We start from the raw sequence: 14992 nt of genomic DNA, 5'->3' as shown, positions 1-14992 counted from the left end.
AGGAGAGGAGAGGAGAGGAGAGGAGAGGAGAGGAGAGGAGAGGAGAGGAGAGGAGAATTTGCTTTAGCAATGTGTGTAGGTTCAAAGTTCCCCTCAACTCTGTCCCTCATCCCCCTGGGAACTCTGTCAGATCACTCCTGTCTCCTTTGCTGCCCAGCCTGGTGCTGGCTGAGCGTTGGGAGCAGGTTGTGCCGGCACATTAAAGGAGGACAGGAGGCAGTGGATGTGATACTTGTGAGTGTGTGGCAGGGCTGGCACACAGCCTCAGTGCCTGGTCATGTGCCCAAGTCTGGGTGTCCCAGCTCCCCAGGCTTGTCCTCCCTTGCTCCTGCAGCAGGGCCAGGCTGTGGTGGCGTGTTCAGCCCCAGGCTGGGGGTGCCACCCTCTGCACAGGAGCTCTGGGGGTTCTGCATGCCAGAGGGAGGCAGAGGGCTGAGGGTCTCTGTGCCTCCTCAGCCATTCTCAGCCTGTGTGCCACTGGGTGTGGAGACAGGGCAGGTGTGCCCTGTGCCAGCAGCTCTCCCCTGGACAGGGCTGGGATGGATTGGAATGTGCAGCACGGTCCTGGAGCCTGTGGATGTGCTTGTCTCAGGGGCTGGGAGCGACACTGGAGCACCCCACCTGCTGGGAAGGGGTTTGGTCAGCACAGACGGGTCCTTCGGTTGAATTTGCTCCCACACATTTCTGTTTCCTCTTCCAGAACCTCTCCCATGTCATGATTTCCATGTCAGTCCTCCTCAGGGAAGCTGTTCTGGTGTTTGGGAGCTCCAGCTGGGAGGCCACAGGAGCTCCAGAGTTTCTCAGAAGGAGTATGTGGCCTCTGATTCAGTCTGCTTTGGTTCTCTCCACCGACGTGTCCCTGGCTGTTTTTCCAGTGTTGGCTGTCACCAGTTGGAGCCTGGGGAGGTGATTTTGCTCACAGGGAGCAGAACCTGGCTCTCTCAGCCCGCCAGGCTGCAGCTCTGGTTTGGCTGACATGGATCTGTGCTGGTCCTGCTGAGCAATACCAAACCTGCTGCTGTTCTTCCACTTCCCAGCCCCAGGACTGGTGCCACGGCTGGGAACACCCTCCTTTCGGCACCCTGCACCTCCTGGCCTTGTGCCCTGGGTGTGCCACTGGAGCCAGGGCTGAAGTGCCATTAACACCTTTCCTCTCCCCTCCCCAGGTCGGAGAGCAGCCTCGCTAGGTTTGCCCACCGCTTGTCGGTGAAGCAGAAGCAGGAGAAGAGAAGGAAAGCTGAGTATGGCTCGGCCGAGCTGTCTGCCTTCCGGCCCAGGTCTCTGAGCATTGAATGGTAAGAGCTGCAGGACAGGACTGGGGGAAGAGGCTTCTGCCTCTCCAGTCACCCTCCTGTCCCCTTTTCCCACTGCTGCCATTGTCAAAGCAATGTCCTGTGGGACAACAGTCCTCCAAACCCCTCCACTTGCTGCAGAGCCTCCCCCAAGGTATCAAACCAGAGCATCCTGCAGCTGAAGCTCTGTCAGGGCTCATGTGGGTAATGGGAGTGTCTGCTGAGCTGGGGCACACGAGCACACAGCCTCTGGCAAAGCCCACCACTGCCCCTTCCCCTTCCCCTTCCCCTTCCCCTTCCCCTTCCCCTTCCCCTTCCCCTTCCCCTTCCCCTGCCCCTTCCCCTTCCCCTTCCCCTTCCCCTTCCCCTTCCCCTTCCCCTTCCCCTTCCCCATAGCACTGGGAGCTGTTGGAGGATGCATCCCCCCTCGCTGCCCATGGGATCAGCCGGAGCTGGGAGCTGCAGTGGGGTGTCCTCAGCTGCTGTGGGAGCTCTGCCATCTGCAGGGACATTTTCAGGGGCTGCCCTCTGTCACCAGGGCCGGAGTGAGCAGTCAGAGGGTCCCGGGCTGTTCCAGCCTGAGGCACCCTGCGGGACACGGTGCCCCCTCCCTCCCTCCCTCCCCTCTGCTGCCCTGCCTGGAGCCCCTGGTGTGACACAGGGCTGAAGGAGCTGTCCCCACTCGAGCAGGGGGTCGTTCATCCTGGGTTCTGAGCTCTGCTGTAAGAGTCTTGGAAGGAGATCATAGCCAGCCATCCCAGCACTAGAGGTGACCTGCCAAGGATATTTAAAGGACCTGGAAATTGCATTGTGTTCTGCTCCCTTAGATAGATAAAGGAGGGTAAAACTTTAAAAAAAAAAAAAATCTTAGAAATTGCAAGAATGTCAAGTTTGGTGTTCAATTTCCCTGCTTTTTTTGGAGATCTTTCTGGCACTTATTGTGTGTTCTAGCACTTCAGTGTGAGGCTGTGGAACCCTCCTCAAAGGCTTCCTCTATCTGTGAGGTTCCTTGAGCATCAAAGCTCTCCAGGTATTAATGAACCAGACAGAGAATTCAGGATATCTGGGGACAGACTGCTTTCTTCTCCACTTACATAACTTTCTTCCCTTTGCTAAGAGGATGTGATGAGGAAACTTGGTCTGCAATTACTCTCAATCTCCTAAAGAGACAAATATGTGAATTTGTGATGTAGCAAATAGAGAAACAACAGCGAGCTCATTAAAAACAATCAGAGCTTGTCTTTATTCATAACAAAGAAGCATGAGAAACCAGTAAATCTCTTTCCTCTCTAAATGTGTCTTTGAAGCCCCCAGGTCCCAGTTTAGCCCTGTTGGGGGATATTTGTGGTACATTTTCCCCCACTCCATAGCGTTTTCCTGGGGGAAACCATCTGTCTTGCATTTGGCACACCACCTTGTGCAGCAGTGACTCGCAGCAGTGGTAGACGATGCTCTTTTCGAGGGATTTTGTAAAGCAGTCTGGAAACGAGCTCTGCCTGAGGAGGAACTGCCTTTGCCTTTGGTTTGCCCTGTGCCAGCACACCAGATCTTGGGGCTGTGAGGCTGAGGAAGACAGACCTGGTGTCCCCATCCTTCAGGGACACAGGCACAGTCAGGCAGGACTCCCACCTTGTACTGGGGGTTTGACCCATGGCTTGGAGACTCCCTGAGCTGGCTCAGACCTCACCCTGGCAGCCAGGACCGGGTGGCTCGGGCTGCTGGAGCCCAGGTGCTGGCAGGGCACAGAGGAGGGGTCACCCCAGAGGGTCAAATGCTGAGGGGTGGCAGTGAGCTGAGGACCCTGCCTGCTGCCTGCTCCCATCCATCTCACGTGCAGAGGTCCTCAAAGAGGGATTTGGAGATTTTTCCAGTCTTCTCTGCAGCTATGACCTGCTAAGGGATCTCCTGGCCTTTTCCTTGGTGTGAAACAGCTTTTCTCTGTGTTCCCTGTACATCACCAGGGATCTCTGCTCATCACAGCAGGATCAGCACCTTCAGTCACTCCAAACCATCCTGGGCTGCAGGTGAGGCTGCTCTTCAGTCCTCTGGCTGATGGGAAACTTGGATCATATCCTGGCAAATCTACAGATGCCTAACTTGTCTTCCAGAACAAATACCTACCCACATCAAGTCTGTCTGTATTTGCAACCCAGGGTTACAACTGCATCCTTTCACCTGCTTCTGCACAGAAATGAACACCCACACTGTGTGTGACAGGTTCAGCTCATCCCACATAGGTAGGGGTGGCATGGAATAGCAATGGACCATGTTTTTCCAAATCAGCAGCTTCTGAGAATCCTGCCCATCTTGACCCCAAGGCTTGAAGGCAAAGGACAGCTCAATCTGCTGCTGCCTGTTGCCAAGCAGGAGGTAGAAAAGCATGACATCATCTGTGCTCTTTGCCTTGAAAAGCTGGGTGTCAGTCTGGGGCAGGGATTAGAGGTTCCTGCTTGAAATTCCTACTAAAGCATCATCAGTACAAGCCATCTCCACACAGGACAAGCTGCACCAGTTTTCCAGTGTTCCCAATTATTCAGGTGCTCAGGTAGGGGTGGATGGAGCTGAGGTAGAAGAGAAGGAGCTGCACAGGGTCACAGAGTCTGCCTGACACCATGTTCCTGCACTGAGCATAGCCAGGCAGGACAGGACACAGATGCCTTTACCTGCACTTGGCCCTTCTCCAGTGCCAGCAGCCCTGGGCCAGGAGGTGCAGTTCTTGGGTGCCACAGTGAGTAAGGGGCTGGATGTCCCGTGCTGCTGCCAGGGCCAGGGATGGTCCTGAGGCAGAGCTCCCAGAGCTGGGTGTGTCCATCAGAGCACATCTCCCTGCCTCGCTGGCTGTGGCACGCTGATGGGTGCTGCTCCCCCAGGCACAAGGCAGCTCTATTTGCCATGGCACGTGTTCCTGTGCTGCTGCAGACCAGCAGAGCACGGCCCTGCTCCCCAGCCCGGCCAGCAGCGAGCGAAGCCCTGTTAGTTCCACTTATTAAAAACAAAATTGCTGGGGGGAAGGGAGAGAAGGCAGAGAAAAAGCGAAGTATTGAGAAAACACTTCTTTCATTCATACGTTGTTTACTGAAATAAATACTTCATTATTAGGCCTTTTTTAGGGTATTTTTTTTTTAAAGCCAGCACCACAAAGTCCCCAGTGTTTGGGCTTGTGAATGTGCTGGATCACCTCAGCCCATGGCTCCCCGTGCTGGTGTCGTGCTGCTGGGAGGTGCTGGAGAGGAGCTTTCCCAGTCTTTGGGAGAAACCTGGGAGCTGCACGTGTCTGGTTTTGCCCAGGTTTGCTGATTCCCTTCTCTTTACTGGATGGTGTGTGCTGGGACACATGAGGTAAAACCTGGTAACTGAGGCAAGGATTTGGAATTTTGTTTATTAAAGCTCTGCTTTCTGTGGTGTCTGGTTCTAACCTAGCTCCCAAGCCTAAACAGCACAAGGCTACAAAAGCACTCTTGAATTGAAGCCCACCACATTTTGCTGTTGGGGTGAAGAAAGTGAAAGCTTGTGACCTCAAGCTGTCCTACAGCAACACCAAAACTCCAACAATCCCTGTTCTCCCCAGCTGGAGTGAGCTGTGGCCTCCTCTCCTCCTGTGCCTGTTACCTGAGATAGACTCCACGTTTATCTTCCCTCTGAAGTGACTCTTAATCCAATGGAAGGGCTGCGATCCCTGGTTTGCTCCTGTGTGGGAGAGCTGGGAGCCTCTGTTCCCTCACATCCTCTGCTCTATTGCTTATTTGAAGTTTCAGCCCTGGCAGGTTTGTCCTTCTGAAATCCTTTTGTCCCTTCCTTTTCCTTTTGAGCTCTAGCTCTGGCTTTCCTTCATCTGTTTGTTCCTGGGTTTGCTTCCCCTCCACGTTCCTTTTCCCATACTCACCACTTGCTCACCTGATTTCCCTCAGTTTTCTTCTTCATTTCTTACTCACTGCTTTTTCTCTTTGGGCTCTTGTGTTTTCCCTGTCAGCCAGCCTCCCTGTGATCCATGGTTGGAATAGCCTATTCCCATGGCAGCTGAGGAAAAATGCAGCGCATTCCTGTCTCGCCCCGTGCCGTTATCTGGGTTCTGCTCCTTGGCTGCCCACCACGGGGCTGAGGCCGTGCTGGCAGCAGCGTGTCTGTTCTTGGCGACAGGCGGCTGCCTCGGGCTCAGCCCTGCCTGCAGCTTGTTTTCCTGAGCCTTGGCAGGGCTCTGGGTCCCAGCTCCTCGCTGCTGAAGCTGGGATGCACAGGGAGCTGTGTGCCAGCACAGCCCGCACGGGCCCGGGTGGAAGGGGCCAGGTGAGCAGGACATGGGAACCTCGCTGGCACCATCTGGATGCTGGAGGTGGCACACGTGACAGCTGCTGCACTCTGCCTTGTGCTTTGGGTTTGGTTATAAAGAAATGTTTTAAGGGAACTGTTTTCATTAAAGTTATTTAAAGTGTCATAGTGTAATATTTCCCCTTTGAGTGGTGTGGAGGTTCTCCCTGTACAGCTGGGCATGGAATCCCTGCTGTGGAAGTGCCTCCTAGCATTGGAGCTGTCGCTGCTGCAGGCAGATGACCTGTCCCCATCCATGGTCCTCACCTCCTGGCACCATGGTCCTGGTGGAGCTGCAGGGCTCAGGGGAGGTGCCAAGCTGCCGACTGATCCATCCCACTGCTCCTGATCCAGGGCATGGGAGTGCTGCTATTGCACAGCCCACTGAGAGCCTGCTGCTGCTCCCAAAGCTGTCCACAGTTGTGTGGGACTGTCCCCAGGATTCTGTGTGACATTTGTCCCTTTGCCAGAGTCAGCCAGCACAGAGAGAGTTGTCATCAACTTTTTGGGAAGCAAAGAGTAGCAGCAGCATGAAGATGGCAGGCTCAGAGACAGCCCTGCTCAAGCTGTCTCACTCCAGAAAAGTCCTGGAGGTCTTTCTCTCCCCAGACCAGGAAGCTCTTAGCCTGAGTGAGGGAAAACAAGGCAAATGAGGCCCTGATCCTTGCAGTGGAAGAGGAGGAATGGGAAAGCCTGGGAGCTGTGGGGGCAAGGAGATGCTCTGGGCGGGCTGAGCTGGGGGCACTGCATCAGTAGCACTTTCTGTGGCCGAGCTGACCTTGCTGAGGGTGTCATTGTCCCCATGCCAGCAGTGCCAGCCATGGATCCGAGGTGAAACACAGCCCCCAGCTCGGCTGGGCCCAGCACAGGTCCCGGCGCGGTGTTGAAACGAAACGCGAGGCGCTTTGTCTCAACTGGGAGCTCTTTAAGCCCTGGCTCGGGAACAATGGCCAAGCTATGGGGTCATTTGTTCTGGTATTTCAGCAGCTCCTCATGATTTATGGGATGTTTTGTTCTGCTGCTTGTCTTAGCTTCCCCCTCTCCACCCTCCCCGTCTCCATCCCTTCTCCATTTCAGCTCCTCCTCCCCCTGCTCCCAATTCCCCTAATAGCTGTGGAGCCTGTGTGTGCCTTATGAAGTCATGCTATCTGTGACTTATTGAATTAGCTGGATGGGAGCTGGACCTGCACGCTGTGCCGGGCGCTGCCGGGGTGCCGGGGCTCCGGGGGACCCAGCCCATGCAGGGCCTCTTGCCCAGGGCTCCGTGCAGCCGGAGCTTCCCCGTGTGGCAGATGGACTTTGCCATCAGCAGAACAATGCAAAGTTGGTTTAGAGGCAATAAATGTTGTCAAGAGGAGCTGCAGCCCCAGCGAACAAGGAGGGCTCTGTCTGCAGAGATCCTCCTGTGCCAGGGGCTGTCCTGGTGCTGCCATCCTCCCACCTCACCTCTCTGGGAGCCAGGTGGGTGCCACTTAGGGAGCCTCAGAGTCCCTGGTGTTGAACTATACATGGGCAGTGTGGTTCAAGAGCTTGGGTGTGTCCCCAGCTCTGGGGCCATGGCCAGTGCCTCTGGATGTACTGGGGGGAGCAGGGGTTCACACCCCCCTCCCCAGAGCTGGAGGGACAATGATTTAACAGTGACTCTGAGGGACATGCTGATGGGGGTGGGGGGGAGAGAGCCCTCCAAGTATCTCCCTGAAAGTCCGGTTAACCTCAGGAAAGCATTGCACAGGAATAATTTACCTGTGAATGATCACTTTTTATCCTCATGTTCTGAGTTGCCTGCAGGCAGACAGAGGCTGGAGGGCAGCTGCTGGTCCCAGTGGGACTGACGTGGTGCTGCAGCCAGTCCTTAGCCCAGAGGCAGCTTTGGCAGAGGAGCCACGGCCCCTGCAGCTCCGCTTCTGCTGCCTCGTGCTGCCAGCAGGAAGGAAAGACCTTGTGCCTTCCCTCCTGGTGCCACAAGCCTCTGGGAACCCAGTTTTCCTCCTCTTCTCAGGAGAGGCAGCTCAGCCTGTGATTACGATGGAGCTGGAGAGGTTGGGAGCAGAGCGAGGCCTGGACCCTTTTTGTGCTGCTGCAGGCTCCAGCAGGTCCAGCACTCTCATCCTCATTTGTTTCTTATGTCACTGCAATGGGAGAAATTGAGCCCTCTGGAGAAGCAACAGAAGGAAACTGTTCACAGAAGACTGACATCCAGGTTCTCCCTGTGTGGGACCAGAGCCTTCAGCCAGGTCCCTTCCTCACTGAGAGCACAGGCAACAAATAGCATTTAAAATACAAATATAAAGTATTGTACTGATTTGGTGCTCTGGCCACTTCCCTCTGCTGGTAGCTGATACCTCCAATAAGATTATTTCTCAGTTTCTGATTATTTCTGGTTTCCTACTACTGGTCAGGTCTTCAGATCTTCAGCCATGAACCTCCTTCTCCATGAGCCAGTTTGGACTTGGGGAAGGGTAGTGTGGAGGAATTGTGTGTCTAGAGCAGCTCCAGCAAGGGCAGCAGCTCACTCCAGTTCTGGAATGCCAGGCTGCATTTCCCTCTATCCCCGGGAGCAGAAGGGATCATTGGTCCTGCTGCTGATGCTTCTGGAGACACTGGGTCAGGAAACACAGAAACATGGACATGTCCAGATAGTCCTGACAGCTGACACTTCCAAGGTACTCCAGTAATTTTAATCCTTCCTTGTCCCTTGAGCAGTGGCAGTCACTGTTGGGCAGGTTTCCTCTGCTCTTAGGTACTTTCCTCTGGCAGAGACAATTCTGCCTTCCAGGGCTTCAGGAACCTCCTGTTTATCTTCCTGGAGAGTGTCTCACAGTGCCAGGTCGATATTGGATCCACTGGCTTGGATGCTGGCAGGAGCCAGTGCTCTGTGGAGAGGCCAAATGGGAGGGAGGAGTCATCCCAGGAGAGTGGGACAAGGAGGACCGTGTCCTTGGATGTGCTGGGATCTCTTTCCACCTTTGATGGAGTCTTACTGCACACTGACTCTTCCCCATCCCTCGTACTCACCCTTCCTGTGGGCTGGATGCTGTTCAGGGAAGTTGTGAGCCCAAGTGGTCTCCACATCTGCGGAGCCTTATGTCTGGTACAGGTCAGAGAGTGAAGTTATGTGCCCACTGAGCAGCTGAGGACAAGACCTGGGCCTCGTCCCTCAGCTTCTCACTCTTTAAAAGGAGCATGGCAATGTTGACCTCCTTTTTCAGGCACTTTGGTATTCTTGCCCATGGAGAGGGACAGGAACAAGATGATCTTTCAGGTCCTTTCCAACCCAAACCTTTCCAGGATCCTCTGACTCTATGAGAGCTGCTGTTGAAGGAACTGCTGTTGCTCCAGGACGCCTGGCATCTGGGGTCTCATGCTGGCTATCCCCCAGACCCATGGCTGACTTGTGGGCTTGCTCTGAACTCCAGGCTGGCAGGTCAAGCTTTTCTGGTAGGCTTTGTACATCAGCTTGTGCTGGCACTGTAGTTAAGAGCCCCAAGGTCAAGGTTTCTGCACTGGAAGCAGACTCTAGAGAGGCTAAAACTTCTGCTCAGGGAGCAGGTTCTTTAAAAAGTGTATTTTTTTCATCCCCAAACAGTATTCTCATTCCTAAGCATCTTCACTGGGGAGGAGGAGGCAGTTACTGTGGTCAGAGGCAATGACAGTAGCAGGGGTGATCTAAGGAGATCCAAGCAGGTATAATGTTAACCCAAATTCTTTTGGTTTTAAATGTCACTGTGCACCAGGTCCTGGCATTGTTGGGTGATCACAACACCTGTGTGCTGGAGACATCAGCCCCTGCAAGCCTGGTCTGTGTCAGAGGACACCAGTCCTGAAGGAGAGACCCATCAGAGATTCCTGGGGGATCAGTCCCTGCTGTCCCATTCCAGGAACCAAGGGCAGAGGCACCTGGTGAGGCTGGGCTGGATTGTGGTCCTGGCAGGGCCCGCTCCACCTCTGGATCTCCTTGGGAAGTGGGACTGGGCGAAGGCCAGGGGTTTGCTGGTGCAGGTTCTTTGAGGTCTGATAGGTGCCTCGTCCCTGCCTATGCCCCCATCCTGCTGCTCCATCCTCCCTGCCCGAGCTGGGCTCCAGAGCCAAGTCCTGCTGTGCCCACAGGTTTGTGTGGGCAGGCAGCCTTGACTAGCTTTGCTGAAATCCCTCAAAGCACTGGGCCAAATCCTGGGAAGCAAGGAGGCTGCTTCTGGACACACACATAATCTGCTGTGACATTTAGTCAGTGCTCCTGCTTTCCCTGTCTGTGCCTGGTGTCCTGCTGCTGTCCAGCTGGGGTCTGAAGGAACCTCAGTGCTGAGCACACTCCTCCTGGAGCTCTTTGAGTGAGGAGGTGGAATTCCCGGCAGAGCGCCTGCCTGATCTTTGTGCAAGTGGAAGATGATTTCTGCCAAGAGATCCCATCCTCCCAGTGCAGTCCTGGCCCTGCTCTGCCCCGGTCATGAGCTCTGGAAGGCTCGTGGCAGGCAGGAAAGTTTTGCTTATGGAGTAGAGCTCAGCTCGGGTGAACTTCACATGAACTCCAAGTTTCTTTGGCCGTTTCCTTTCCTGATGATGCAGGCATCAGGTCAGGATCAGGATCCTGCACTGCACAGAGACCCAAGGCTGCCTTCCTCGTGCACCAGCATGATCACCTCATCCTTCTGAGACAGGACCCAGGGAACAGCTGGAGCTGTGCCAGGGGAGGGTCACACTGGATCTCCCAAAAAGGTTCTTCCCCAGAGGGGCTGGCACTGCCCAGGCTCCCCAGGGAATGGGCACAGCCCCGAGGCTGCCAGAGCTCCAGGAGTGTTTGGATAATGATCTCAGGCACAGGGTGGGATTGTTGGGGTGTCTGTGCGGGGCCAGGGGTTGGACTTGTGACCTTTGTGGGTCCCTTCCAGCTCTGGCTACTCCAGGCCTCTGTAATTCTTGGTATTCAGGCAGGAGCACCAGCGGAGAGATGGAGCTGTTCCTGTGTTACACTGGGACTGTGCTGCTGTAGCTTTTGCTCTCCCTGGTCTGAGGGGACAGTGGGCACCCCATCCCAGCACCAGGGCTTTAGTGGCCTGCTCAGGGTCACCCAGCTGCTCTGTGAGGAGTTAAATCCCACTCTTCCTGATGCTCCCACACTTTACCTGGAGATCACTCTTGTTACCTCCCTTGTCTGAATGCAGACCACAGAAAAATTGGGGTAATGGGGCAAGGGAGGCCCTGAGGGCTGAGGGCTTGTTGGATCAGTGATGGGAAGGTGTGATTGCAGTGTGAGCCCCATGTGAACACGGGGACAAGCTGTAGCATCCTAGGCCAGCATGTGGCAGGGCATGGTGGGCACAGGGGGGTTTTCCAGGTGTGGGTGCATCCTGATCCTGAGGAAGATCTTGCAGCACATGTGAAAAGCAGGGTGAGGAGCATGGTGGGAAGAGCTGGGTGTCTGAGGAACAAGAAGGTGTCCTCACCCCTTACCTCACTGCTTAGGGATGAGGAGGGGGAGGAAGGAGGCAGCAGCACGCACCATGTGCTGGGGCCACCAGCTCCGGGGACATTTCCCAGCCTCTTGGTGGTGCAGGGGCCCAGGCTGGCTGTGTGTGTCTCAAAGGTCCTGCTTGGTGTAACTGTGTGAGCAGGGATGTCCCAAGGGCTTTGGGAGATCTTGGAGGTGCTGTCTCCTCTCACCCCCCTGCCACCTCCCATCTCCAGGGTCACTGCAGCTGTTGGCTCCTGCCACCCCTGCTCTTTGGAGCTGCAGGGAAGTCATCCCTGTGAGCAGCATGGAGGGATAAGGAGGGCACCACAGATTAGGGCTGTACAGCACTTCCCAGAGGAAGTTTGTTTGCTCTTACCTTTGCCAGGCTGTAACTGTTTGGGCTGGATTGTTCCATGCTTTTCTGCCTGAGGCTGAACTTTCTCTTTTTTTTCCCTCTATTTTTCCCAATTTTAAGCAGAAGGTTGAGGAAAAATGATAGCTTTGCCAATTTCTTTTTTTTTTTTTTCCTCCCGTCTCTTTATTTGAGGGCTTCTGGTGTCTCCACTCTTTGAAAAAGAGACTTGAAATTTGGCAGGGATGATGCATTCCTGCTGGAAATCAACACAGATTTGGTCAAATGCTTAGCCACTGGAAAGCATGGCTGGGCATGTCTGGAGGAGCTCTTCAGGGACCAGCTGCTGGTGTCCCCATTTGCAAAGGGACTCTGGCCATGCTGTGTCCTCCTGTCCCTTTCTCTAAGGGCACCTTGCCCACACAAGTCCAGGTCAGGAGTGGTGACTGAAGGATCTGTTTCCCAAAAACAAGTCTCAAAATCAGTTTACCCAAGGCAATGTTGCCTTTGTCCCCATTTCCCCTGCATGGCACTGGCTGTGGATTATCACCTGCCTCTCACCCTCAGCAGAGAGAAGCAGAGCTCAGGCCAGCTTGGGCAGTGCCTTGTGAGGGGAGGAGAAGCTGAGGAAATGCTCCTGTCATGTGAGAGCTGGGAAAGGGTGTTTGTAGACCTGCCTGTTCCATGGGTGAGCTCAGCAGTATCACATCCATGTGTGGAAGGACAGAATCACAGAATCATTACAGCTGGGAAAGACCTTCAAGGCCATCAAGTCCAGGTCCTGGTAGTGGAGGATTGACCCAGTGATGCCTACGGTTTTCAAAGTTGCTCCTTTATATTAGAATGGAAACTTTTTCTAATTGCTGTCCTGGGGGTTTTGGAAATTCCTCCATGGACTGTGTTATCTTCAGCTGGAGTTGCTCAACTTTGTGGTACCTCAGAGCTTTCTGCAGAGAGAGGAATGACACATGAGATGGGAAAGCTCTGGTCTGACGAAGGAGCAGACAAGCCCCAGCTGGAAGGAGGTCCTGTCCCCAGTTAGTGCTGGGGTTACAAGAGTGCTTGGGCACTTGTAGGGTGCTTTCTAGCAAAATGATGGAAAAAGCTGGCTTCTCTTCTTGTACTGCAGGCTTTGGACCCTGGCTCCATGGAGATGCTGTTGTAGTTGGGTGGCAGTGACCCAGCCCCTCTGGTGTTGCTCATGAGTTGGGTGGTGCTGGCATGAGTCCAGCTCCAGGGGAACGTGGTGGGGTGGTCAGAGAAGGTCCTGGTGGGTGCTGGCCAGGGAGCTGATCTGGAGCAAGCGAATGCAGCATGAAGCTGTGCCAGGTAAGGGGTTTGCCAGGCTGGAACGTGCTGGTCCAGGGAGATCCCAGTGGGAGAGGCTGTTCCTGCTCTGTTGTTGGGACAGTCTGTGGGCAGTGGCCAGCACTGCTGGCTGGCTCCTGCTGGGTGCCCTCCAGTGGGTTTCTGACTCCAGTAACGTTTACCAGCTGGGCAGCAGCTCTGGAGCCGGGTGTGTGCGTTCGTCTGTTCTTCCATTGTGACCATTGTCTCCTCCTCCCTGCCGAGATCATTGGCTGTGGGCTCCCTTTTGTAACCTCTTTGGGTGCAGCTCTGGAAGTCTTCAGCCTGGTTTCCTTCAGAATTCTGGTCCCATCTGGCTGGATGTCTTGGGTGGGACAATGGAATGGAGGTGGGTTTCCACCAGAAGGAACATGCCAGTGATGGACTGGAGGACTGGGAAGTACAGGTGGGATGTAGGTGGCTGAGGATGGAGGCCAGCTAGAGGCATGGGGGAGTGAGCTCAGGACACCTCCAGAAGACCTTCTTGGGTGATTTTTCTACCATTTGATGGTTCTGGAGAAGAGGTGGCTTCCACCAGGAGGCGCATCCTGGTGGCACCAGGTGGCGCAGGAGGTTAAAGGATTCGGTTCTCTGCAAGTCTGGGTGGAAATGGATTGAAATGGATTCCCTGTCACTGCTGTGATGAGTGTGCAGGTCTCAGCACGTGGAGCTGTGCCCCCATACCAGGCCAGCCTCAGCCCCAGGGCGAGACAGTGGGGATGGGGCTCCCTGGAGCCCGGTTTCCAGCAGAACCAGGAGCTGACCCAAACTTTGAACCCTAGTGGGGGGCCTGAGTGTGGACCCCACCATGCCAGAAAAAAGCACAGTGATGTGGAGGAGCCACACTCAGAGGGAGAGCTGGGTGGTGTCAGGGGAGTGATGAGACAGTGGAACATTACCCGGGGGTGAGGCTGTGACAAAACACACGACATCCCTCTGGCACAAGCTCAAGCTGTGTTGGGCACAGAGAGGTGACTGCTTCTTCCTGGCTCCTGGAAGGTCCTGGGCTTTTTGGTGGGGTGCAGGTACATGGAAACAGCCCTCAGAGCAGCTGGGACACTGCCATCCCAGCCCCCTTCCTTCTCCCATTGGAACACCTCTGGCCCCATGGGCTCTGCCAGCCCCCTGCCCTGCTCCCTGCTCCCCCCCTCAAAAGTTTGTGTCAGGACACAAGGAAGGGAACAGGACCAGCCTTGGGTGAGTCTGACCTTTCATCCCTTCTCACTCTTCCCAGCAAGCCAGTTGTGCTCTGGGCATCTCCGTGCTGAGCATCTACCTCCCACTCCTGTTGGATCCAAAGTGGGCCCCTGTGAACCCACAAGGATACTTTTTCTGCCTTCTTTTGCTTTCAGTGATCTTTAATTTCAGTCATCTTATGACTCAGCTCCTGCATTTGATCCCCTGGAGCATGGTTTGCACACATGCAGCTGTGGCAGTAGTGCTGCTCATTCCTGGCAGGCCCAGCTGGGATAGGGTTTCCTCCTGACAGAGGGGCAGAGTCCCCATGGCTCATCTGCTTCCCCATGTGCAAGTCTGATTTAACCAGGGTGGTGTTAGTAGCTTGGGCTCTGCTGACCAGCTCCAGCATCTGGGCTTGTGAGATCCTGGCAGGACAGCAGTGGAGAAGAGCAGCTGCTCTCTGGTCCCTCTGTCTGCCTTGTCCACCCATCCCTACCTGCGAAGGTCTGGCTGGTTGCTGGTGCTGGAAGCATCAGGCACATGTGGGTGTGGGTGTGAGCACTGGTTCTGGCAGTGGGTGTGGGACACGGTCAGCAGAAGGTGATACCACAGAGCTCCCATGGAGGGCACTCTGGGCACTGACCTTCAGCTCCTGCCCCTTCTTGCTGCCTGTTCCCTGCGAGCAGCTCTGCTCTGGAGCAGCTCCTGACTCAGCAAGGAGCAGCCAGGCATGGTGCTGAGCTCCCTCTGGGGTGCTGGGCCTCCTTTCTTGGAGGGCCAGGCAAGCACAAGGTAACAAATCCCTGCAGAGGTTTGCAGGGAACAGGGGTTTATGGAGTACAGGGGTTTATGGAGTGCAGGGATTTGCTGGGCACAGATGCTTTTAGAACATGGCTTGTCAGGGGACAGGAGTTTTCAGAGGACAGGGGTTGTCAGGGGACAGGGATTTGCAGGAGACAGGATTTGCAGGGGACAGGATTTGCAGGGGACAGGGGTTTTCAGGGGACAGGGGTTTTCTGGGGACAGGAGTTTTCAGGGGACAGGGGTTTTCAGGGGACAGGGGTTTTC

At 55.0% G+C, this 14992-nt stretch overlaps 1 protein-coding gene across 4 annotated transcripts in view; it reads left to right on the top strand.

Annotated features, from left to right (window-relative positions):
• LOC107211356 (ankyrin repeat and fibronectin type-III domain-containing protein 1-like) overlaps positions 1–14992 on the top strand; it is a 185343-nt gene that overhangs the window by 145488 nt on the left and 24863 nt on the right. For 2 of the 4 annotated variants that reach the window (XM_015643296.3, XM_015643303.3), the window contains one exon: positions 1167–1295. The exons of the other annotated variants lie outside the window; for them this stretch is intronic. In XM_015643296.3, coding sequence (XP_015498782.1) covers positions 1167–1295 — 129 coding nt within the window. The remainder of the gene's footprint in view (positions 1–1166; positions 1296–14992) is intronic. 4 annotated transcript variants of the gene reach the window in all.

Source organism: Parus major, chromosome 14, assembly GCF_001522545.3.
Source record: "Parus major isolate Abel chromosome 14, Parus_major1.1, whole genome shotgun sequence".
Lineage (NCBI taxonomy): Eukaryota > Metazoa > Chordata > Aves > Passeriformes > Paridae > Parus > Parus major.
The sequence above is the reverse complement of the archived record's forward strand: the minus strand, read 5'-3'. Positions and strand labels throughout refer to the sequence as shown.